This window comes from Microtus pennsylvanicus, chromosome 8 (genome assembly GCF_037038515.1).
Source record: "Microtus pennsylvanicus isolate mMicPen1 chromosome 8, mMicPen1.hap1, whole genome shotgun sequence".
Taxonomy (NCBI): Eukaryota; Metazoa; Chordata; class Mammalia; order Rodentia; family Cricetidae; genus Microtus; species Microtus pennsylvanicus.
The window spans coordinates 61886792-61912324 of record NC_134586.1 but is presented as its reverse complement, the minus strand read 5'-3'; the positions used below and the strand labels follow the sequence as shown (position 1 = coordinate 61912324).

The window sequence follows — 25533 nt, the reverse complement described above, 5'->3', positions numbered from 1 at the left end:
CAGCATGTAGAAGAATGCAAACAGATCCATATTTATCAACCTGCACAAAACTCAAGTCCAAGTGGATCAAAGACCTCAATATGAAACAAGTACACTGAACCTGATAGAAAAGGGGGAAATAATTTTCGAATGCATGGCATAGGTGGCAACTTCCTGAACAGAATACCAGTAGCACAATATACAACAGACAATTAATTAATGGGACCTCATGAAATTGAAGTTTCTGTAAGGCAAAGGACACAGTCAATAGGACAAAATGGCAGTGTACAGAATGGGACAAGATCTTCACCAAACCAACATCCAACAGAGGCCTGATGTCCAAAATATATAGAGAACTCAAGAAACTAGGTATCAACAAACCAAATAGTTCAATTAAAAAATGGGGTGCGGGCGGTGGTGGCGCACGCCTTTAATCCCAGCACTCAGGAGGCAGAGGCAGGCGGATCTCTGTGAGTTCGAGGCCAGCCTGGTCTACAAGAGCTAGTTCCAGGACAGGAACCAAAAGCTACGGAGAAACCCTGTCTCGAAAATCCAAAAAAAAGAAAAAAGAAAAAAAAATGGGGTGCAGATATAAGCAGAGAATTCTCAACAGAATAATCTCAAATGACTGAGAAACACTTGAGATGTTTAACATCCTTAGTCATCAGAGAAATGCAAATTAAACTGACTCTGAGATTCAATCTTATACCTGTCAGAATGGCTGAAATTAAAAACACAAGGGCACGCTGAAGAGGATTTGGAACAAGGGGAACACTCCTCCATTGCTGGTGAGAGTGCAAACTTTTCCAGCCACTTTGGAAGTCAGTGGTGATTCCTCAGAAAACTGGGAATCAACTTACCACAAGCCTCAGCTGTACTGCTCTTGGGCACATACCCAGAGGATGCCCCATCACACCATAAGGACACTTGCTCAACTATGCTCATGGCAGTTTTATCTGTAATATTCAGAACCTGGAAACAATCTTCATGTCCCTCTGCTGAGGAATGGATGAAGAAAATGTGGTTCATTTACACAATCGGATTAAAACAAGGACACCAGGAAATTTGAAAGCAAGTGGATGGAACTAGGAAAAAAAATATCATTGTGAGTGAGGTAACCCAGGCTGATAAAGACACACATGGCATGTACTCACGCATAAGTGTATATGAGCTGTAAAATAAAGGCTAACTATATTACAATCCACAGACCCATAGAGACTAGTTAACAAGGAGAGCTCATGGTGGGTGGAGGGCTATGGGGGGCGCATAAATTTCCCTGGGAAGGGGAAGCAGAAGAGATTTCACGAGTTGACTGAGAGCAGGTGAAGATGGGAACTTGGGCAATCAGGTTGGGGGGGGTATGAGGAGGGAGAGTGCTGAAGGGGTTTGCCAGGGGTGGCATTTGGGGGTTGGCGCTGATGACTCTCCCAGGAGTCTATGGGGAGGAATAAGTAGCCTGAACTGGCTGTCTCCTGTGACCAGATTAGTGCTTGGCCCAATTGTCGTCAGAGAGTGTTATCAGCAACTGATGGAGGCAGCTGCAGAGACCCACAGCCAAACATTAGGTGGAGTCTGGGAATCCTGCAGAGGAGGAGGAGAAAGAAGTGTAGGAGCCAGAGGAATCAAGGACACCGTGGGAAGGCTCACCCAGTCAACTCACTTGGGTTCATAAGGGCTCGCAGAGACTGAACCGACAACCAGGGAGCCTGCATGGGACCGACATAGGCACTCTGCATATTCTACAGTTGTGTGACTCCTAATAGCGGGAACAGGGTCTGTCTCCGACTCTTATGCTGGCTTCTGGGACCCTACTTCTCATACTGGGTCCCCTTGCCCAGCCTTAATACAGGGGAGGTGCTCAATTGTAGTGCAACTTGACATGTCATGTTTTATTGATAATTCTAGGAGACCTGCCCTTTCCTGGATGGAGACTGAAGAGGAGGGGATTCAGGGATGGAAGGGGGTGGAATGGGAGAGAGGACGATGGGGAGGGGGTCAGGATGTAAAATAAATAGATAAAAAAGAGGTGGAGGCAGAAACTGTCATCCCCGCAAACATAATACATGTTACATTTTGCAAACTGAACACGTTATATTTAGGAATATATATGTATATATATATATATGTACATGCATACATATATATATATATATATATATATATATATATATATATATATATATATATATATATATGTATTTTTGTGTGCATGTGATAGCAGTGAAAAGAGAGATCATTTTTTGAAGGAGACTGGAGAGGGATATATGGGAGGCTTTGAAGTGAGGAAAGGGAAGGGAGAAAACGTGTAATTATATTATAATTTCAAAGGAATAAAAAGAGGTGGAGCCAGGATCTTGAGTTCCAGAGCAACCTGGGCTTCATATCTAGGGGCTGTGGAGAAGGCTCAGTTGATAAGAGCATTTATAACCCTTCCAGACGATTGGAGTTCCATTCCTGCACCACAGGGCGCCTCACAACCATCTGTAGCTCTAATCCCAGGTGATCTGACACCCTTTTCTAGCTTCCTTGGGTACCAGGCAAACTTGCAGTGCAAAATACCCATACACATTAAAAAAATTGTGAAGAGTTAATACCACTGTCTGATTTGATGTCACTGTATACAGGTGTCGTAAAGTGCTCTGTCTATATCAAAGTCGCAGCAATTGGCACAGATCCCACAGTGAATGAATAGAACCCAGCTCGGCCTCACTCAGCGAACTACCAATCCCATGCGGCATTGCGCGACGCTCGCGCTCGGGGTGACGACTGGGGGCGTGGCATCCGAGGGCGGGGTCGCTCTGCGGGGTGCTGGCCCAGCGGCCGCGGAACCTAGGCTGCGGGTGCTGGGGGTCCCTGGTGAGCGAGGGTCGCGCGGCGGTGCCGTGCGATGGAACGGGCGAAGATGGCGGAGGAGAGCCTGGAGACCGCCGCGGAGCACGAGCGGATCCTGAGGGAGATCGAGAGCACAGACACGGCCTGTATCGGGCCCACGCTCAGGTACCGGGGCGGGGCCGGGTCGGCGGGAGCGGGCGGAGCGCGGCGGCTGGCAGAGGGGAGAGCCGCTGGTGTCCCTGTCCTGGGCGAGGCCCTGCTGGGGAGCCTGTCTGGAGAGAGGGTGAGGCTCGGCTCTGTTGGGCCGCCGCTCCCTTCGGGCAGCAGCTCTTAGTCAGGAGCGGGCGCCGGCTCTGCGTGCAGGGGAACTGCCCATCAGAGCTCCTTTGAGAGCGTCCTGGTGATGTCGGTCCTGGGGGAAGAGTTCTCCCACCTTCCTTCACCTGAGAGCCCGGTTCGTGAGGACGACCTCGCCCAAGTGCTGCCCCGGGACCTTGCCAGCTCCTGGACCTGCTTCTTCTCCCTGCCCTGCCTCCTTCTCCGACAGCTTCCACCGGCGCTGCCCGCGGAGCCGCCAGAACGGACCTGGTTAATTACTTTGCACTTGTTACACAGAGCGCAAGGCATTGTGCGAATTGATGTGCTAATACATCTGTGGTAGCCATCGAGCAGTCCTACCGCTGGGACAGAGTTACTGTTGTCCAGTAGTAGACGGCGCTGGGAAGTGAAGTGACTTGTCCAAGGTCACAGGGAAGGGAAAACGGGTTTCTAGTTCCCAGCACAGACTCTGCCTCCCCGGTCCTAGTCCTTGTCCTCCTCCTCCTCCTTTTTTTTTCTTTTTCTTTTTCTTTTTTTGTAGCGCTGGGGATGGAACCCAATGTGCCAGGCAAGCGCTTTTCCGCTGAATTGTGCCCAGCCCACAGATTCTTCACTACTTTGGTTCTGCCTTAGTTGGCGGTTACCATATGCTATACTTCCTGTTGAAAATTGTTCACCAAGACCAATTTTGAATCCCCGCAGTTTCCTGGTGTCCTAGAACCAGTTCCTCCTGGTCCTTTCCTGTGGCGCTTTCTGGTCTTCGTTCAGTCCGAATGGAAAATCGCTTTACCACTCCTTGCACAACATTGGGTCCGCGTTCCTCCTTCCAGAAGGCGTCACTAATCATTTCATGGGGAGACTTGTCCCAGGAAAGAGTGACCGAAGGCCCGGGACTTTTGCTTTTAGCTTTACTTGCACAGCTTTCTTCTCCAGGCTCCATTGTTAGTTTCAAGCAAGTTTTCTCAGTGTCCTTTCTCCTGGAAATAACTGTCCTTAGTCATCTGTACCTCTCCCTCCTTTCCTTCTTTTTTTCTTTTGTAGTGCTAAGGTTTGAACTAGGTAAAGCAACAATGCTTTACCACTGAGTTGAATCCCCAGTGCCCTTTTAGCTCTCCCCTTGCCCTTTTTTTGTGCCAGTTCTTTTACACAATTGCTCCCCTGTCCTCTTTGTATCACGATCATGCTCCTTTCATTCCCTGTTTTCTTGTGTTGTGGAAGGCCAGTGATTTTCATTTCATAGTCCTTTATAAACGACCAGGGCCCCTCACTAATCCCCTCCTAAATGCGTTATTAGTGGCTATTACTGTTTGGCTTTCAGTGACTGGAAATGTTATGTTCTTGTCTGTTAGGAAATCTGGCTGCTGGATTGAGTATTTAGGACCAAAGTTTAGGCAGGATTCCTTATCAGAGCAGCATCCGTGTTGTCTTGAGTTGCTTGTGGTTTTCAGTTGCTGTTGTTTTATACAATAAATAACTTAGGTAGTACCATAAATTTAGTTTACTGTGATAAATATGTTAATCCTCAGTGTAAAACATTTTATTTTTTTCCATGGGAGATGTAGTTCCTGTATTCCAGGCTGTGATCATACTTGCTGTCTAGTTGAGAAAACCCTTGAACTTCTCATCCTCATCAAACCCACTCTTCCTAAGTGCCGGGATTACCGTCTAGCACCACCGTGCTTAGTTTTATGCCATGCCCGGGATTGAACCTATGGCTTGCTGCCTATTAGGTGAACATCCCATTAATTGAGCCACATGTCTACCACCAGTAATGTATGTGTATCAACTGGATTTTGGTGTTTAATTTTCTGGCATCTGAGCTTTAGTAATGTATATGTTATAATTTAAACATGTTATTCGTTCTCCCCAGATTTTCTCATTATTATTACTGAACTCTTTTTCTTCTGGTTCTGTGCTTGTGCATGAATTACAAAGTCTTTTACTTTATGGGAACATTGTTAAACAACAACAAAAAAGGAAGTTCAGGAACTATCACATGACGCTATATGTTCTAGTTGTTTTTCCTGACTATATTGTTAGAGGATTTGGATTAAATTTTTACAATTTATTTTATTTTCATTCGTGTTTTGTCTGCATGTATGTTTGTGTGACGGTGTCATAAGCCCTGGAACTGGAGTTACAGACAGGCTTGGGTGCTGGGAATTGAGCCTGGGTTCTCTGAAAGAGCAGCCAGTACTCTTTTAAAGATTTATTTATTTATTATGTATATAGAATTCTGCATGCATGTATTTTTGCATGCTAGAACGTGGCCTGAGATCTCACTATAGATGGTTGTGAACCACATGTGGATGCTGGGAATTGAACCCAGGTCCTGAAGGCGAAGGCGTAAGTCACAAACAATCCCACACCAGTTTGGAATTATGATTAATAGAATGGTTATTTATTTAAAGGGGAACAAACTTACAGATCACCGTCCCAGACAATAGCCCTCTGCGCAATGAGGAAGGGAGTCTAGTCGCTGGAAGCAGAGCAGGAAGCAAAAAGAGAGCGAGGAGGGAAGTGGCCACTTTTTTAAAGGGAGAGAGACCACGCCCCAATGGGCTGGTATCTCGGCGGCTATTGGCTGGATGAGCGGAAGGACCTCCCGCAACAAGGTCCTTTAGAAGAGCAGTCAGTGCTCTTAACTTCTGAGCCATTTCTCCACCCCAGAGTGACCTTGTAGACCATGCTGTCCTTGAATTTACAGAAATCTGCCTGCCTTTGCTTCTCCAGATGGGATTAAGGCCTGTACCAATTATGCCCGGCTGAGAGCTTCTTTTGAGGCTGTGGCATAAAAATACAGCTACACTTCAACCCTTGGCTGAAGAAAGTCAATTATCATAGAGGGCCATCCTCTTCAGTGCAGCTTGAGAAGGTCACACAAGAACAGCAACGAAGGAAGGGAACACCTGCCTAGCTAGCCATATCAGCCCCGTCAATCTGGTGATCAATGGGGTTATGATGTCACCGCCGAATTACCCTCACATCTCAAGTACTAACATTCTTATTCCAAATAAGTTGTGAACAATAGCTCTGTTTTTTCATTTTTCAAATCCCATGTCTGTATTTTTACTCTTATTTATCATATTATTTAACTAATAGTCATTTCCGTATTTTGCTTGGTGGGTCAGAGCAATTGGCATTCACTCTAGTTGTACTTAAAATTTTGTTTTTAAAATTTTTACCTTGAATAATAAAATACATTGCCATTTAAAAAATAGCTTTATAGCCAAGTGTGATTGTTCATGCATGTATCCCAGCACTTGGTTGGTGACAGCAGGAAGATAGGGAGTTCAGAGTCATCTTTGGTTACACAGCAAGTTCCAGACCAGCCTGGAGTATATGAAACCCTATCTTTAAAAAGTAGCTTTACTGAGATATAATTCATATAATAGCATATGATCTACATATTGTTTAAAATGTGTAACTGCCTAGGTGGTGGTGATGCACACTTTTAACCCCAACACTCAGGAGGCAGAGGCAGGCAGTTCCCTGTGGGTTCTTTTATAGCCAGGACTGTTTCATAGACAAACCCTGTCTTGAAAAACCAAAAATAAATAAATAAACAAACAAATAAATGTGTAACTGAATGGCTTGCAGTATATTGATAGAGTTGTGCAGCAATCACCACAGTCTAATTTAGGACTATTTTACCTTCCCCAAACAAACACATATTCTTTGAGAATCACTGTTCATTATTTTCCTCTCTTCCATGCCATTCTTCCTTTCCTGTTTTCTTTATTTTTTTTCAAGGCTGTTCTTGAACTAACTTTGAGCTCTAGATCTTTTTGCCCCGCCTCCTAAATGCTGGAATTACAGTTGTGCACCACCACATCCAGCTTCCCACTTGCTGCTTTGGACATCTGGACATTTTGTGTAAATAGATTTATACAGGAATTATTTTTTTGCTACTTACGGAAATGTTTTCAAGGTTTATCCATATGGCTATGTATCTGACTTTATTTTTTTTTATTGCTGAATAAAACTCCATTGTATGAATGTACTGGTATCACATTTTATTTGTCCATGAAGTTGGTGCATATTTTGATCATTTCCATTTTGGGATTGTTAAGAACAATGTCCTATGTCCTGTTTTTTTTTTTTGTGTGTGGACTTATGTTTTCATTTCTGGAGATTAGAGCAAGCAGTTGTGATCATTGTGCAGCTTCCCCAAGGCAGTCGCAGAATGTTCCAAATTTCCAGTGGTGTAAGGGTGATTAGGTTGTCTGCTTGACTGACATCCCCTTTGCTGAAGGCACTTAGAGCAAGGGAGTGTGTAGCAGCTGCCAATTAGGAAATCAGATTGCTCCATTCTCCAAGATTTTTACTTATAAAAAAATAGACATCAGAAGAATGTTTCATTTTTATCTTTACTTTTTTTATTAAGATTTTTTAAAAAATACAGTCTCCTCCTTTTACATAACTATCCCCGTTCCCACCCCCTCCTCTCCTCCTGCTTCCCTAACCTTCCCCATCCCACTCCCCCATCCACTCTTCATAAAGGGTAAGGCTTCCTGTGGGGAGTCAACAAAGTCTGGCATATCACTTTGAGGCAGGACCAAGGCCCTCCCCTAAGCAAGGTTATCCCTCCAAAAAGAATGTGCTCCTAGACGCCAGTTCAAGTACTAGGGATAAAACCTGGTCCTATAGCCTGTGGCCCCGCAGACTGCCCAAGCCTTACAGTGTCCCTCATATTCAGTGGGCCTAATTTGGTCCTATGCAGATTCCCCCGCTGTCAGTCCAGAGTCAGTGCGCTCTCACTAGCTCAGGTCAGCTGTTTCTGTGGGGTACTGGGCAGGACATTAACCCCAACCAACCAGCCCCTCATGCTATCCCGGGTTCAGTTCCCAGCCCCCACATGGCAGCTCGCAGCTGTCTGTAGCTCCAGTTCAAGAGAATCTGACATCGTTATACCAGTGCACATGAAATAAAGTTAAAAAAAAGATAAGTGATTTAGAAACTATGCTGGCTGGAACATTTATTTCTGACTAAGGAAATAATTTAATTGAAATGTCTGTAACTTATCCTGCTCCAGATGAAGTTTTTTTTTAAACGAGTTTAGATAATTCTCAATAAGTGAGTGATAAATTTAAGCATGTAATAGATATTTGTACAACTAATTTAGGACTTTAAAATATAAGCTACATATTGAAACATCTAAGTAGTCTAGAACACAGTTGTTAGCGTCAGTGTTATTTGTTTTGTGTTTTGAGACAAGGTTTTGCTATGTAGTCCTTTCTGGCTACGAACTCTTAGGGATCTGCCTGTCTCTGCCTCCAGAGTATTGAAAGCATGGGATCAGACACCCAGCTTCAGTGTTTTTTGTAATGGTGCATATAGAGTTAGGACTCTGTAAAGTGCTACCTACTGTTATGTCTTGAAGAGTTAACATGCGTCTTGCGTTGTACTACATTTGGTTCTTCATTTAGCTGTGAGCTTTGCGAATAGATTGATGATTATGCAAAAGCAAAACTAGTAACAATAGCCACAAATAGTTCTAAGTATTTGGGTATTTATGTATTTAGCTTATTTATTTATTTATTTTTTCGATAGTCTTACGTAGTCTTCTGTAGTCTAAGCTGGCCTGGAACTCATGCAGTTTAGGATGACTCTTATTCCTGCTGCCAATTCCACCTTAATGCTGGGGTTATGGGTGCACATCACCGAACCTGGGACATTTGAATATTTCCATTCTTTTGGAGTTTAAGACTCCACGTAATTGTTATATTGTATGTTAGATAAGTAATGATGTTCATTTGTCAAAAATGATGACTTTAATTAAAGTATTAGCTCTCTTGGTTTTTTTTTTTTTTTTGGTTTTTTCGAGACAGGGTTTCTCTGTGGTTTTGGAGCCTATCCTGGAACTAGCTCTTGTAGACCTAGAGCTCACAGAGATCCGCCTGCCTCTGCCTCCCGAGTGCTGGGATTAAAGGCGTGCGCCACCACCGCCCGGCTTAGCTCTCTTGTTTTATATAAAATTTTAAAAAGTTACTTTTTTGTGTGTATGTGTGTGCATATGTGTGTGCGCTTTGATGTGTGTGTAGAGTCAGAGTGCAAGTTGGCAGAGTCAGTTCTCTCGTCCACCTTCACGTGGATTCTGGGGATTGAATTTAGTTCATTAGGCATATGCAGCAAGTACTTTTACTTGCTAAGTCATTTTGCTGCCCTCACTTTACATAGTTTTTTTTTTTTGTTGTTGTTAAAATTGCAGAAGAATAGACTTTATAGACCTGGTTTTGTAAGAGGTTTTATTGGCCTGATATGATCTCAAGCATGTTTGTTTTTCAGGTATTACAGAGTAGAATACCAGTTTTTTCATACATATTCCCTGTCTAGTTTCATTCTTTTTATTGGCAGCATCTGTATTATTGTTATTATTTTGGGTTTTTTGATGCAGGGTTTCTCTGTGTAGTCTTGGCTGTCCTGGAACTTGCTCTGTAGACCTGGCTGGCCTGGAATGCAGAGATCCGCCTGCCTCTGACTCCCAAGTGCTGGGATTAGAGGCTTGTCTCACCACTCCAGGCAGCATCTGTATTTTTAAAACTTGTATTTTTCTTCTCTTTTGAAAGTTGTATCTTTACTTGTTTCTTTACATTGGTGCTTGCCATTTTTAAAAAATCTTCCTCCTGTTTCCTGTAATTTAGAACTTTAAAACACACATTGTTTGGTGAAATAGTCAAGTAAGTGAGCAAGCATCAATGCTGTGAAAACAATGTCTGTTTCCTGGGGAAGCTCTGCTGCGAATAAACAGTAAAATTCTAAAGGTTCTGTATGGAATGTGATCTTGTCAAGCAATATGGATGTATAAAAATAACAGACTCTGGACCTGATTGGTTTTCATACGGACTTTGATTTAAGGAGTGGCTTTTATGGAGCACATTTGGTAATAATAGAGCTAGCCAAATGTTTGGGTTTGTGTGAGGTGAAGGACTTTATGACATTGGTAAAGAAGGGCGGTCAGTGGAGACCGTTAGCCTTGGAGAAACAAAGGAGAAGGTGGGGTGAGAACAGCTCTTGAAGTCCAAAGGAAATATAATCGAAAGCATTTGGATAGTCATGGTGGTGCAAGCCTGTCATCCCAGAACTTGGGAGGTGGAGGCAGGAGAAACTCAAATTTGTATGCAGCCTGGTCTGTGTATCAAGTTCTAAGGTAGTCTGGGGTACACAATGAGACCCGCTGGCAAGAAAAACATTTAAAATAGATGTGGGTCTGAGTGAATGTATCTTTTAGGTTTTGAATCATTTTTAGATGACTATAAATTTGCATGTAGTTGCACAAAATAATACAGGGATTCCTCTGTACTCTTTACTCAGTTTTTCCCATTGATAACATCTTATAAAAACTACAGTTAACAATGTCAGGTCCACAGTATTGATATTGTACCTTGATAGTCAAATTGACATACTTCATCATTACAAAGAGTGCTCAGGGTACCTTTCTTACAGCTTGGCCCATTTCCCTCTGCCTGTATTTTCTCTTCCAACCTGACAACCAGTCATGGAGTTTTCTATCAGGTTTTCAAAGAACCATAACTTATATACCCTACCTAACATTCTAGGATTGACTTTTTCCACTTAGCACTGAGGTTTATCCTTTTGTTATAATGTAGTAATAGTGTGCTTTTTTTAAATTGCAGAGTAGTTTGCCACAGTATAACTGTATTACAATTTATCGTTTACTCATGAAGACATCTTGGATGTCTCTGGGTTTTGGCTATTATAAATAAAGCTCTTATATAAACATATATGTATAGATTTTTCTTTGAACATATGTTTTTATTTTCTTTGTTTTTTTATTTATTTTGTTTTGTTCTTTTTGAGACATGGTTTCTCTGTAGCTTTTGGAAACTGTCCTGAAACTACCTCTTGTAGACCAAGCTGGCCTCTAACTCACAGAGATCTGCCTGCCTCTGCCTCCTGAGTGGTGGGACTAAAGCTGTGTGCCACCACTGTCTGGCTGAACATCTGTTTTTGATTCTTTTAGCTTATCCATGAGTAAAATTGCTAGTGTTATAGTAACTAACTTGCTTGCCAAAAGGTTCTAATTCCTTCATATCATTACTGGCGTTTCGTGTTGCCATCTTTAGAAATTTGGTTAGTCTGTTATGTATGTAACAGTTTTTCATTGTAGGTGTTTTGTTTTTTCCAACTGGTTCTTAGGTAGCTGAGGCTGCTCTTGACCTCCTGATGTTCTCCTGCCTCTATTTGAGCTACTGCATCAGGCTTCATTGTAGTTTTAATTTTAGTTCTTGTCGTTAATGATGTTGAACATTTTTCATGTGCTCATTTGTTTTGTATATCACTCAGGGCTTCTTGCACTCAGGTACTTCACCACTGACCTCTGCCTACTACTTTTTTTTTTTTGAGGAAATGGTTTAATATAAATAAGCACATGCATGTGTGTGTGTGTGTGTGTGTGTGTGTTAAGGAAAGGGGCAGTTGTACACACAGTAGTAAGGGTGGGTATAGACTTCTCAAGATAGAGTTGCCTGCAAGACACTGGTCTTTGCAATAATGTGTCAGGATTAGCTTTTCAACTAGAAAAGACCATTTTTAATGGAGCAGGGAATTGCCAAATGTTTCTTGCATAATTCTAGAGGAAGAACATCTTTCTAAATAAGGGCTTTATTTTGCTTGAAGTTTTTAAGTCAGTTTTAAACTATAAGTATTTATATGTGATACTAGTACTGAACCAGAAAGTGGCTTCTTTTTAATAGTTCCATGAAAAAATACTTGATATCACTAATCATCAGAGAAATGAAAGCAAAACCACAGTGAGATATCATATTAACTCTTCTCTGTTCAGATGGTCATTGTGAAAAAGACTAAAGAAGCAAAGCTTGTGGTGCACACCTTAATCCCAGCTCTTGGAAGGCTGAAGTGGGAGAACTGGGAGTTCACCCTAGGCAAGGGCTCCCTTGGTTACATAGCGTATAGTGAGCTCAAGATCACCCTGCAGTATCCCCCCACCCCCAAAAAAAGATAAAAGAAAAGAAAAAAAAAGACAAAGTCTTGTTGGTAAAGACATATAATAAAAATCTCTCTAGGCTGTTGGTGGAATTGTGGCTTGGTACAGTCATTATGGAAAATAGTATGGAGAGCCCTCAGAAAGTTAAAAGTAGAAACAATATGATCAGCAGTAGATAGCGATAGCATGGTGTTTACAAGCATGATGTATACACACAGTGGAGGACAACTCACACTTAATGAAGGGAATCCCATCATTTTTACATGATTTAATCTGGAAGACAGTATACTAAATCAAATAAGCCTAGAACTGAAAGACATGGAAATGCTGATTGTTTTAACTTATAAATACAATATAAAAAGTTGAACTCAGAGACAGAGGCTAAAATGGTGGTTATCAGAGGCTGCCTGGGGAGAGGAGATAAGGAGATGGTAGTCCTAGGATACAAAGTTTTAGTTAGGCTGAATATGTTCTAGAGGTCTATTATGTATGCATCACAATTGCTGTAAACAATAATGTAGCTCTTTAGAATGTTTCAGTGATTGATGTACCATCACAGTTTCTACAAACTGCCTCTGACAAAACTATGCTGTAATAGATTGGAATAGAAAACCCTTGTAATAGAATTGTTTACCTTCATACAAAGAAGGTTGAGAAAACACCAAAATCTGCATGTGGTGTGTGCCCATTCCATCTTTAAGGGGTTTGTGCGGTGAGATTCATGACACCATCTAAATCAGAATGGTTCAGCAGGGCCCGTGTTGAATCCATGTATGCTAAATACGTTCATGACAAGATCCAGCATGCTTTCCTTATTGAAGATCAGAAATCACTGTAAAAGTATTGTAGCCCAGAATTATAAAGCTAAATAAATGTAGTCTTTTGAAGGAATAAGAAAAACCCATACTTGAAAATTGCAAAGAGAGTGGATCTTAAATGTCAGCAATAAAGAGTGATAGGTAAGTGAGGTGATAGCTGGTTACCTTGACTTAGACATTTTGTAATGTTTATCTGCATTAAGACACTTACCCTGTAAATTTATCTGTTGGTTATACTTTAATAAAGCTGAGTAAAATTGAAAAAATGAAAGTATGCACTATCATCTTTAGAAAAAAAAAGACATTGGCCTCTTTTCAATAAGTTAAATTCTGGCAGATTGCTAGGGTAGGAAAATTAAGCCTTTAGTGTTTTATCAGCTGTCAGCTGTCATGCTTTGGACATCATGGCCTAGAATCTGTTCTTGTTATAGGTTTATTAAAGTAAGCTAGGGTTTATTATTAAAGTTAATTCTGAAAAGAATCTCTTGGGCCATCTTTGTATTTTTTTTTTTTAATATCCTACCCTCGGCTTGGTAAGGAATTTTATTTTCGTTATATGACAGTAAACTGGGTCCTGGAAGCTCAGTTTTCCTGGTGCTCAATTCTTTTATTTTTCAAATTTTTTAATTTACAAAGTTTGTTGATAAGAGGAGAGAAATTGTCAGGATATTTGAGACAGAGTCTCAGAGGGTTCTCATTTCCTTCTTTTTCTTCTGTTTACATTTTTTTTGATTATTTGGGAATCTCACATCATGTGCCTCCATGGTGCTCACCTCCCAGTCTTCCCATGTCTACTTCCTGTCCACCATGATCTCCCCACTTCAAAAAAGACAAGTCTATTTTGTATTGACTGTATATTCACTGGAATGGTAAAATTCTTAGTGGCCAAGTTCCCAAAGGGAATGAGTATTTCTCAGCCTATATCCATGCCAGAAACCATCCATCAGCTGAGGAAAGCTTTGCAGTGACTGGGATGGGGCGGGACTAGCTGTCCTGCACCCATGCTACTCCCTGTACTGCCTGCCTGTACTGCCTGCACTGAGGGGCGGGGCAGGCTCTCCCATACCCACAGACATCAACATGGCTTCAGACATCAACTCTGACCATGGGCTTCCTCATGGACTTTGGTGGTAACTTGGACCACAGACATCAACATGGCTGTTGGCCATATCAGAACCCTAGCGACTGCATGGACCGTGACCCTCACACATGGTCTCAGGTGGTTACACATGCCACTCACACAGGCTTGGTGCACCAAGACAGCAGAGCCTGAGGACATCACCAAGGCATTGGACAGCAGCACAGACTGTGTAGGTCCACGTGGATCTCAGGCTTCATCTCTGTCTGGGGAAGCAGCATGAACCTCTAACACCAACATAGCCCTTCGAGGAGGTCCAATCCAGAAGATGAATGTTGCCTCACGTCAGGCCTCCATTGTTGCCCAGAGCCAGGAGGAACTGCGGCCTGGTAGCAGCGTCAGCACCCAAGTCTGTGTCTGCCTAAGCTCAAGGCTATTGTACATCATGCTGTACTTGAACCTTTTGTGCCTACCCTGCCTCCAAACTAAGCATCCCTCTGCCTCAGCCTCTCAAATGTTGGGATTATAGATATGACCCACCATGTCCAGCAAAGCAGACTGCCCATTTTTTTCTTCATTTTTAGGGTAGAACCTCGATCTTAAACATACTAGACAAACTTTAGCTTCATCCTTAGACCAGAGAACTTGGTTTATTTTATAGATTGATTTTATTTTTATTTTATGTATGACTGTTTTACCTGGATGTATATTCTGGGTGAAGTGCCCAAAGAGCAGAAGAGGGTAGTGGAGCCTCTGGAACAGGAGTGATGATTGCTAGCCTCCATTTGGGTGCTGGGAACCAAACCAGGGTCCTCTGGAAACGCCATTATGTACTCGTAACCTCTGAGCCATCTCTCCAGCTTCTAAGAAAGGTTCTTTTAACTGAATTTTCTGTGTTTAGTTCATTCACAGGTTAGCAACTCCAAAGTCTTAGAAATGAAAAACTTGCTGTCCTGCGATGACAGTGCTTGAATCTAGTTAGCAGTTCATTGTATGTTGAACCATCCTCCCTTTTTTCTTCTTCTTTTTGCCAGAGATTTGAGTATTACTGATTCTATCATTGTGTGGTTAGCAGGAATTTCAAGTTTATTATTGTTCAGAGTTTTCTGCAACTCGCCCTGAGTATCACCGGGCTTTTGATACCTTGCACTATCTTGGGGATATTTCTATAATTAGGTTAAGAATTTTATTTGTTCTTTTGAGTCACACTAGGTAGGGCTGCTTACTTTTGATAACTTGCACTGTTTGGAGATGTTTCCATAATTAGATTGGGAATATTATTTGTTCTTTTTGAGTCACACTAGGTGGGGCTGCTATTTATGATATTTTAAGTATTTATCTCTTTTAACTATTATCAGCAAACAGTACATTATTAGGACTTGGCTTTCATTTTTGTACTACTAACAGTACCAAGAGGTGTTTAATAGGCCGTTTTTCCTACATGATGCAGTGTAGGTCCAGGCTGTGTGCTGACATAAGCGTTTTGTGTACAGCTAGTCACTTTGCAAGGGGAAGTCATCAGCTTTTGTGTTTGTTTTAAAAAGTGGTTTTTAAGCTTTACTTATTTTCCATTTGTAGGGCTACATCTCTGATTTGACCCTATAGTTTCTACTTCAGTATACCTGTGGTATAGCCACAACTTGTTATTTCTGTTTTCTGTAAGTTTATACCACACAGCATCACTTGAAAGGGAAGTCAGTTGGTTAAGTCAGTTAAGGCATGGTGGCATGCCTAAGACCCTAAGCAATAGAGGTGAGGGGGCCAGATCTTGACTTGCCCTGTAACCAGACTGATGATTATCTTAAATATCACCATAGAATCTTCATCCAGCAACTAATGGAAACAGAGGCAGAGACCCACATTGGAGCACTGGACTGAGCTCCCAAAGTCCAGTTGAAGAGTTTAAAGTTGTTTTTTTCTACTTCTTTTGGGTTAGGATGATCAAGTCTTCCTGTTGTGTGACCACTGGGTTCTGGTGTTACCATGTTGCTTTTTAGGTTGTTGGAGGGATTCTTACTTTGGCGCCTACCCATCTATTCCTTCAAATGAGGCCTGCAGTGTCTTTGTGTCTTGGTCCAGTCCTTGCAGTGGCTGTCTGAGTGTTTGGGAGTTTTTCTTGATACGCTCTACTGTCACTGTCTGTCTCAGAAAGCCTCTGAGGTCTTCTCTCCTGGTTTGCTCTCTTGGTGCTCTCTCTTAATCCCCTCAGTATTATAGCAAGCTTTCAGCTCTTAGGCAGGGTATGGCTAGTACCTTTGGGGGGGGGGCGTCCAGTGGATGGGGTTGGATTTGGGGGGAGCCTAGCCATAGGAAACTCCCTGCTGGCTGGCTAGAAAAGCCGAGGGAGTTGGGGAGGGGCCTGGGGTTTTGTACCACTGGGGAGGTCCTAGATAGTGGGGCGTCCTGCCATGTGGCTGTTCACTCACCTCTTAAGTCCCCTCAATACTGGAGCAAGCTGTGTTTCAAAGTCCAACCCAAGTTGCACGAGGATAGCCTTTATTATTTTTTAAAGAGATTATTTTAAGAAAGATTTATTTTGTTTGTATGTGTGTCTTGAGTATGTACCAGGTGTGTGCTGGTGCCGTTTGGTATGGTGAGAAGAGGCCAGATATCCTGGAACTGGAGTTACATGTACATGAACTTACTGAATGGGGCTGCTGTGATCCAAACCCAGGTTTCCTAGAAGAGCAGCAAGTACTCAGTGCAAAGCTATCTCCTCAGCCCCACCTTGAGTACATTGTTTTAAAAAAAGTTAAACTGTAATCTTTACTATGTTGGTAATAAATTAAAGAACTAGAAGTTTTTTACATTTATTTCCACACACACACGGTGGGGGGGTGGGGTGGGAGAGAGAAAGAGAGAGAGAGAGCGTTACCAAGCTAACTTATAAAAGAAAGCATTTAACTGGGGCTTGCATACAGTTTCAGAGGGTTAGTGCATCACTGTGACTCTGGCGACTCCAACATCTTGGATCTTTAGTACAAATCCAAGCTTTATGTGCTGGCCTCTCTGGGCCTGCATGCCACATGCCACCAGGGCTGTAACATTGTTTTCTGAACTAATGAGGAAGATTTCACAGCCTCTTAACTGCAGTATTCTGGATTCTACAGTCAGGCAAGTACTGCTGTACATTTAGGATGGAATATGGCTCTCTCATTGGATTACATTTATATAACCTTTGAACTCTTGGTGTTTTCCTTTGTTGAATAAGCTTTACTTTGTTTTTGGAGTAGATTCTCTAGGATTTTCTTTTTACAAATTGCATGGTTAGCTAGGTGGGATCTTTGCCTTCATTCCATTTCTCTGTACCTCTTTCAGCACAAACCTAGGTGTAGGCATTGTATTTCCTGGTGTTCCTTTTCCTCCTCAGATTGTGCATTTGTATTTCTCTTTGCCCTGCTTGCACTTTTCTTTCTTTCATTCTTCCTTCCTTCCTTTTTTTTTTTTTTGAGACAGGGTTTCTCTGTAGCTTTGGAGCCAGTAGTTGGGGATTTAGCTCAGTGATAGAACACTTGCTTAGCACTTTTTCATTGTAGAGCTGCATTAAGAATGATTACTAATAACCATGAGTCAATACTGTCTTGAATGAAATCTCTGCCAATAATTTTGTTCCAAAACTCTTCAATTTAGCATCAAGCAAATTCTTAGGACAAGGGTCAAAAGCAGCCACATTGTTTGCTAAAAGATTACAAGAATTGTCTTTATTCCAGTTTCTTTTTTAATTTTTTTATTGCTTTATAAATAATACCATTCAAAATTTCCACTTCCTCCCCTCCTCTCATTCCCCTCCTATTCCCCCACTCCCTTTCCTCCCTCTCCCCCAATCCTAAGAGAGGGCAGGGTACCCTGCCCTTTGGGAAGGCCCTCCCCCCTCCATCTAGGCCTAGGAAAGTGTGCATCCAAACAGACTAGGATCCCCAAAAGCCAGTACATGCAATAGAGACAAATCTCAGTGCCATTATCATTGGCTTCTCAGTCAGCCCCCACGCCTCCAGCTGGATTTGGTGAACTCCCATTAGCTCAGGCACACTGTCTCAGTGGGTGGACCAACCCCTCCTGGTCCTGACTTCCTTACTCATCTTCTCCCTCCTTCTGCTCTTCAACTGGATCTTAGGAGCTCAGTCTAATGCTCTGATGTGGGTCTCTGTCTCTATCTCCATCCATCACTGGACGAAGGTTCTATGGTGATATTCAAGATAATCATCAGTGTGAGTATGGGACAAGGCCAGTTCAGGCACCCTCTCATCTACTGCCCAAGGACCTAGCTGGGGATATCCCCGTGGACACCTGAGAATCCCTCTAGAGCCAAGTTTCTTGCCAACCCTAAAATGGCTCCCTTAATTAAGATATCGTCTTCCCTGCTCCCATATCCACCCTTCCTCCATCGCAACCATCCCACTTCCCCAAGCTCTCCCCAATTCTTCCCTTCTCCCTTTTCTCTCCCCCTCCCCTTCCTCCTACCCCATCCCCACGCTCCCAACATTTACCCAGTGATCTTGTCTGCTTCCATTTTCCAGGAGGATCTATATGTTTTTCTTTGGGTTCACTTTATTCCCGTTTCTAATACTGTTTCACTCTGAAACTTCTTGAGCTGGGCCTCCATAGTCCACATTGCTCTCAGTACTATTGTCTTCAAAGCTCTTATAGCATTTTTACAGCCCCACTTAAAACATTCAACCACTTTCCTCATGCAAAGTTCCTAAGTCAACATTCCTCTAACAAGCAGCTTGACCAGTCCTGTCACAGCAATACCATGTAACAACTTTATCATAGTTACTTTTCTATTGTAAAGAGACACCATGATGAAGGCAACTTATAAAAGAAAGCATTTAATTGGGGGCTTGCTCATGTTCAGAGAGTGAGTCCATGACTATCATGTCATGGGGCATGGCAGCACACAGGCATGGCGCTGGAGAGTAGCTGGGAGTTTTAACCTGATTTACAAGTTGGTAGCAGAGGTGGTGGAGGAAGGGGCTGGACCTGTCTTAGGCTTCTGAAATCTCAAAGTCCACCTCCTGTGAAACACCTGTCCAATGAGGTCACATCTCCTAATCTTTCTCAAAATGGTTTCACCAACTAGGGATCAAGCATTTAAATATAGGAGCTTTTAGGGGACCATTCTCTTTCAAACCACCACATTAATCAAAATACAGTTTTAGAACCCAAATTGCTCAATATTATATGATTAGGAAACAGCAAAGCAGATTCGGAGACTACTAGAGAAAAGAAATATATATTATAAGCATTATAAGCAACTTCCAAAACTCTAGAATTGACAGAGATATCTTGCTGCCTGGACAGTAACCCAAAGTTCTTCTGTAACATTGGGACATCCATCTTCAGCCTATAGGCCCATAGTATCTGGCAGACTTTTCCATGAAGCAGTAAATTTGAAAGGCTGTTTTGCCTCTATTGGCAGTTTGTCAGTCACTTTCTTCTGTGTCCTGCAGAATGTCTGGCAGAGTCTTTCATGAAGCAGGAACCCTGAAGGACTCAGCAAACTTTTTTTTATGGTGTTGGTTTTCTTCTTCTACCTTTATGCAAGTTACAGGGTTCAAACTCAGGCTGCCAGGCCTTTGTGGCAAACACCTTTGCCTGTGAGCCCTCTTATATTTTCATTCATCTTTTTTCTTACACTGGACTAAGAAAATAGACTTCCCCCCTTTTTCTAAAGAACCAGAGAAAAGGCCTTTTTCTTTTAGTGGGGCATGAGAATGTTCGCAGTTGGAGTATGGAAAGATGTTTTGCACACATTTCTCTGTCTCTTCAGGAAACTGCCCTTGTTGAGGAACCAGGTGTATGCCAAGTTTGCCTGTTTAGTATTGGGAGTGATAAGCCAGAGAAAATGAGGGGGTTGTCTGAGTTTCCCACTGGACTCAGGCATTGAGATCCAGTATGGTGTTTTTCAGCAGAAGTTTCTTTTTAATTCTATTTTGTTTCTAAGTGCCCTTTCTTGAGAGATTGCTTCAGGTACTTAATGCTCTTTGGGCTTCCCCTCCTGAGAAGTACTTCATATGTTTATTATTTGTTTGTTTTAAAGTTTTTCTGAGGTCTATATTTGAACTTAATATGCAGCCCAGGCTGGCCTGGGACTCAGGATCCTTTCCCCTCAGTCTCTCAAGTGCTAGGATTACAAGCATGTGCCACCAGTGTCCAGCCCTGAGCAGTGCTCTAGCCTGAGATGTATTTGAACAGCATCAACTTTGATCCACTGGGAAGTGTACTTTGTGGAATACTTTTTCCCTCTTGGTAATTGTCTCCTTGTTCATGGGTGATCTCTTGGGGCTGAGTGAAACTGGTGTGGTTGAAGACTGAGTCAGTGGAGCTGAGGGGGGATGCTGCCCAGGAGAGCTCTTCCTCCAAACTGTAACTACCCATTGATGCAGAGTGCCAGGGAGAGGACTTGTGTGTGTGGCAGGCAGTATGCTGAGACTTACTGGGTAGGAAGATAGGGTTTTTTTTTTTCATATCCAAAAACCTCATAGTACTGGTAGAACAAGAAACCTAGCCACACTGTAACCTAGATTTCTCTTACTTTTAATCCATCTCTAAACTCAGTATCTTGTGTTTATCTCAGTACTTCTCCAATGTGTCTGTAACTCAGAATAATCCAAGTGATATATTGTACTGATGTTGCCATCCTGGGCTAATGGTTTTTCTAGAAAAGTACATGGATTTTATACTTAATGCTGTTATCTCTGCTGACTCTTGCTTGAAATTTCATCTCCTTCTTTTGCCTTTATTGAACAATCATGGTACTTTAAGTTCTTGATGAGATGGCAGCTCTTCTCTTAATGTTTTGCTGTTTTTTTCCCCTCACTAGAAGTTCTGTTAGTCAGGTATGGTGATGCAAACCTGTGGTCCTGCTATTCTGTGCTGGAGCCGGGGAGGACTTAGGTAGTGACTGGGAGAAATATTTGGTAGGGCAAAATTAATACTGATTCTGATAACCAGATGACTTTGGAAAACTTATTTAATCCCATGGCATCAATTTCTTTGGTTGTAAGTTGGAATAATATAACCATTTTGTGAGCAGCACAAAGTACACATTATATGATTTATTTTTCATGTTTTGTGACTCACCATGACTTAGAGTATATATACACCCCAGGCTTTTGATAGACAGGACAAAGTTCAGTAGAAGTGGATAAAAATGAAATGAGAGGCAAAAGTGGAAACATGACAGTGACCAGCAAACTACTTAGGGTTGCTGTTGTGCCCATGTCATTTATGATGCTGTAATAGCTGGGTGTATGATTTAATCTTCAGAATAAATCTGAGGTAAGACTCAGTCATAATAGCTAGAGCCAACCCATGCCTTTTGGCTTTGGTGTTGTTATTATTTTATATGCTGTTAATTAGGTAATTTGACCATGGTTCTTCAACTAAGAAATTGGATTTGGATAAAGACTTTTCTCTGCTGTTCTTAAGTGGTGAAACTTGACTTGTAATTCATCATAAGAGAACTGCTAGTTTATACCTAGTAAATCTGTTCAGGTGCTGTCATATACAGTAAGAAGGTTCTCTTGAAAAACACTGGATTATGTCCATTGCCAGAGAAAGACTCCAGCCTTCATGACCATGCAGAATTTGGTTATACTCATCCACTTAGTGCCAGGCTTTTGACATTAATTTTGCAGTCTGGACTGAAATGCGTAGGCATGCATTTTAGGAAATTATTTGGATTCTAAATTTCAGTGAAGTCAAGATTATAGGCCAAAAGTTACAGGGTTGGTTGCTGAATTATACCTCATGTTAGTTTTTCTATGTTCACTGTCTTTGATATTGATTGTGGTGAAACTGGATTTGGTAGTTTGCATTTAGGCTTACAGTATACTCAAAGGATTAAGAGAGTGACTTCATCGGAGACTGTATATCCACTAGGTATTGAAGAGAGGGATCTTTGGGCATTGGTCCTTCCCTCTTGTGTTTATTCTCATGGTATTACTATGCTAATTGGCATTTATGTAGCTTTTGACTTTAAATTTATTTTTAATAGACTTATTTTCAATTCAGAACATTTGACGTATTTTCCTTTTTAGCATATACATGTAGTCAGTTGGGAACTTGATGTAGTGGCACATGCCTGTATTCCAGTAATTGGTAGGCTGAGACAGGATGATTGAAAGTTTTAACCTAACCTGGGTAGAAAGTTTCAGGCCAGCCTGTTCTATGTGTGGTGAGGCTACGTCTCATAAAACTAAACAACCACCTAAACGAACAAACAGAAACCACTTAGAGAGGTTGTGGTGAAATGACAGTTGATATTCTTAGCCATTTGACCCTGATAGTAATAATAATCCCATATTCTTAATTTCTACACTTTTGTTCTCTATGAGCAATTTCATTTTAAGTGGACTACTTTTGCCTTGCATCCAAAATTACTTAGGAGGAAATGGTCAGATGTGGTTTAGCTCTCAGAAAGCAAAGGCAAGAGAATTACTGCTAGTTCCAGGCTAGCCTGATGTACATTTTAAACTCCAGGTTCCAATAAGCTAAACTACATGGTAAGACCTGTGTCACACTTAGGAAATCTAGAGGAGGCAGAAAGCATAGCTCTATGGGGCTGTATTAGGTTCCAGAAATTAGCTGAAAGATCTTTTAATAAATGAGTCATTGCCCTATTTAAAAAGTCCTTATTTTATATTATTTTAAGTTTATTTCCTAAAAAGAATACATTATTAAGAACAACTCATTGCTGATTTTATCATCCCCTCAAAGTTGAAATATCAGTGGGATACTAGAAACAGACTCCTGATTTTTTTTTTTTTAATTTTCTTCCCCTATGTGAGTGATGGAGGAAGGTCATTGGTTAAATAAAAAGAAACTGCTTGGTCCTCATTGGTCAGAAGATAGGTAGGTGGAGTAAACAGAACAAAACGCTGGGAGAAAGAGGAAGTGATCTCAGACTCGACAGCTCTCCTCTCTGGAGCAGACGCCTCAGAGAGACGCCATGCCTCGCTCCTGGGCAGACACACGCGATGAAGCAAGCCGCCAGGTTAGACATGCTGAATCTTTCCTGGTAAGACCGCTGCTCACAGATTATTAGAGATGGGTTGATCGGTATATCAGAATTAGCCAGTAAGGGCCAGAGCTAAAGGGCCAAGCAGTGATTAAATGAATACAGTGTCTGTGTAATTATTTCGGGGCATAAGCTAGCCAAGCAGGCGGCTGGGGTGTTGGGGACGCAGCGCCGCCGCTCCTATTACTACATGTGAGTTTATTTTTTTTTTTATTGAGAAAAGGAAGAAAAAAAAACAAGTTTCCACCTCCTCCCAGCCTCCCATTTCCCTCCCCCTCCTGCCACCCTTCTCCCCCTCCTCCCACCCTTCTCCCCCTTCTCCCACTCCTCTCCCCCTCCCTCTCCAGTCCAAAGAGCAGTCAGGGTTCCCTGCCCTGTGGTAATTCCTAGGTCCTCCCCCCTCTGTCCATATCTAGGAAGGTGAACATCCAAACTGGCTAGGCTCCCACAAAGCCAGCACATTGCGTAGGATCAAAACCCCGTGCCATTGTCCTTGGCTTCTCATCAGCCCTCATTGTTGGCCATGTTCAGAGAGTCCAGTTTTAACCCATGCTTTTTCAGTCACAGTCCAGCTGGCCTTGGTGAGCTCCCAGTAGATCAGCTCCACTGTCTCAGTGGGTGGGTGCACCCCTCGTGGTCCCGACTTCTTTGCTCATGTTCTCCCTCCTTCTGCTCCTCATTGGGACCTTGGGAGCTCAGTCCAGTGCTCCAGTGTGGGTCTCTGTCTCTATCTCCATCCATCACCAGATGAAGGTTCTATGATGATATGCAAGATATTCGTCAGTATTGCTATAGGCTAGGGTCATTTCAGGTTCCCTATCCTCAGCTGCCCAAGGAACTAACTGGGGACCTCGGCTTGGGCTCCTGGGAGCCACTCTAGGTTCAAGTCTCTTGCCAACCTTAAGGTGGCTCCCTTAACTAAGAATTGTGCTTCCGTGCTCCCCTATCCAACCTTCCTTTATCCCAATCCTCCTTTTTCCCCAAGTTCCCCCCATCCTCCCCTTCTCCCTTTTCTCTCCCCATCTCTCCTTACCCTCATCCCACCCCACCCCCAAGATCCCAATTTTCTCCCCGGCAATTTTGTCTACTTCCCATAGCCAAGAGGGTAACTATATGTTTTTCCTTTGGTTCACCTTCTTACTTAGCTTCTTTAGGTTCACCAATTGTAGACTCCGTGACCCTTATTTATGGCTAGAAACCAATTATGAGTGAGTACATCCCATATTCATCTTTTTGGGTCTGGGTTACCTCACTCAGAATAGTGTTTTCTATTTCCATCCATTTGCATGCAAAATTCGAGAAGTCATTGTTTTTTTACCGCAGCGTAGTACTCTAATGTGTAGATGTTCCACACTTTCTTCATCCATTCTTCCATTGAGGGGCATCTAGGTTGTTTCCAGGTTCTGGCTATTATAAATAATACTGCTATGAACATGGTTGAACAAATGCTCTTGTCATATGATAGGGCATCTCTTGGGTATATTCCCAGGAGTGGTATTGCTAGGTCCAGGGGTAGGTTGATCCCGAATTTCCACATTGAATAAATGGGACCTACTAAAACTGAGAAGCTTCTGTAAAGCAAAGGACACTGTCACCAAGACAAAAAGGCAACCTACTGACTGGGAGAAGATCTTCACCAACCCCGCAACAGACAAAGGTCTGATCTCCAAAATATATAGAGAACTCAGGAAACTAGACTTTAAAATGCTAATTAACCCAATTAAAAAATGGGGCACTGAACTGAACAGAGAATTCTCAGCAGAGGAAGTTCAAATGGCCAAAAGACACTTAAGGTCATGCTCAACCTCCTTAGCGATCAGGGAAATGCAAATCAAAACAACTTTGAGATATCATCTTACACCTGTCAGAAAGGCTAAAATCAAAAACACCAATGATAGCCTTTGCTGGAGAGGCTGTGGAGGAAGGGGTACACTCATCCATTGCTGGTGGGAATGCAATCTTGTGCAACCACTTTGGAAATCAGTGTTTCAGTTTCTCAGACTCCTGATTTTTATGTTGATGGAAACACTTTGTTACTTAGGGTATATAACGTTCCACCTTTCACTCACTACATCTGCCACATCTGCCTTAGTCTTTTCATTATTCTTAGGTTTCTTTAATAGAATTCACTATTTTACTTTTTAGGATTTTTTTTAGACAGTGTCTTGCTATTTAATAGTTCAGGCTGGCCTTGAACTTGATTGATCCCCTTGCTTCATTTCTTTTCTTTTCTTTTCTTTTCTTTTCTTTTCTTTTCTTTTTTTTTTTTTTTTGGTTTTTCGAGACAGGGTTTCTCTGTGGTTTTGGAGCCTGTCCTGGAACTAGCTCTTGTAGACCAGGCTGGTCTCGAACTTCAGCCTCATTTCTGCCTCAACCCCCGAATACTGTGATTTTAAGGGTGACCTGCCATTACCTGGTTGGAATTAAAACGATTGCATTTTTTTTCTCTTAGTAAAGGGTTCTGTGTTAGATGGAGGTGCTTTTTGTATTGAGAACACACCCAGTCAGACATCCACTC

The 25533-nt window shown here is 42.2% G+C and overlaps 1 protein-coding gene across 3 annotated transcripts in view; it reads left to right on the top strand.

Annotated features, from left to right (window-relative positions):
- The first annotated feature begins 2759 nt into the window (after positions 1-2759).
- LOC142856324 (exocyst complex component 6B) overlaps positions 2760-25533 on the top strand; it is a 523494-nt gene continuing 500720 nt past the window's right edge. For all 3 annotated transcript variants that reach the window (XM_075983673.1, XM_075983672.1, XM_075983674.1), the window contains exon 1: positions 2760-2976. In XM_075983673.1, coding sequence (XP_075839788.1) covers positions 2867-2976 — 110 coding nt within the window. In that variant the 5' untranslated portion in view covers positions 2760-2866. The remainder of the gene's footprint in view (positions 2977-25533) is intronic.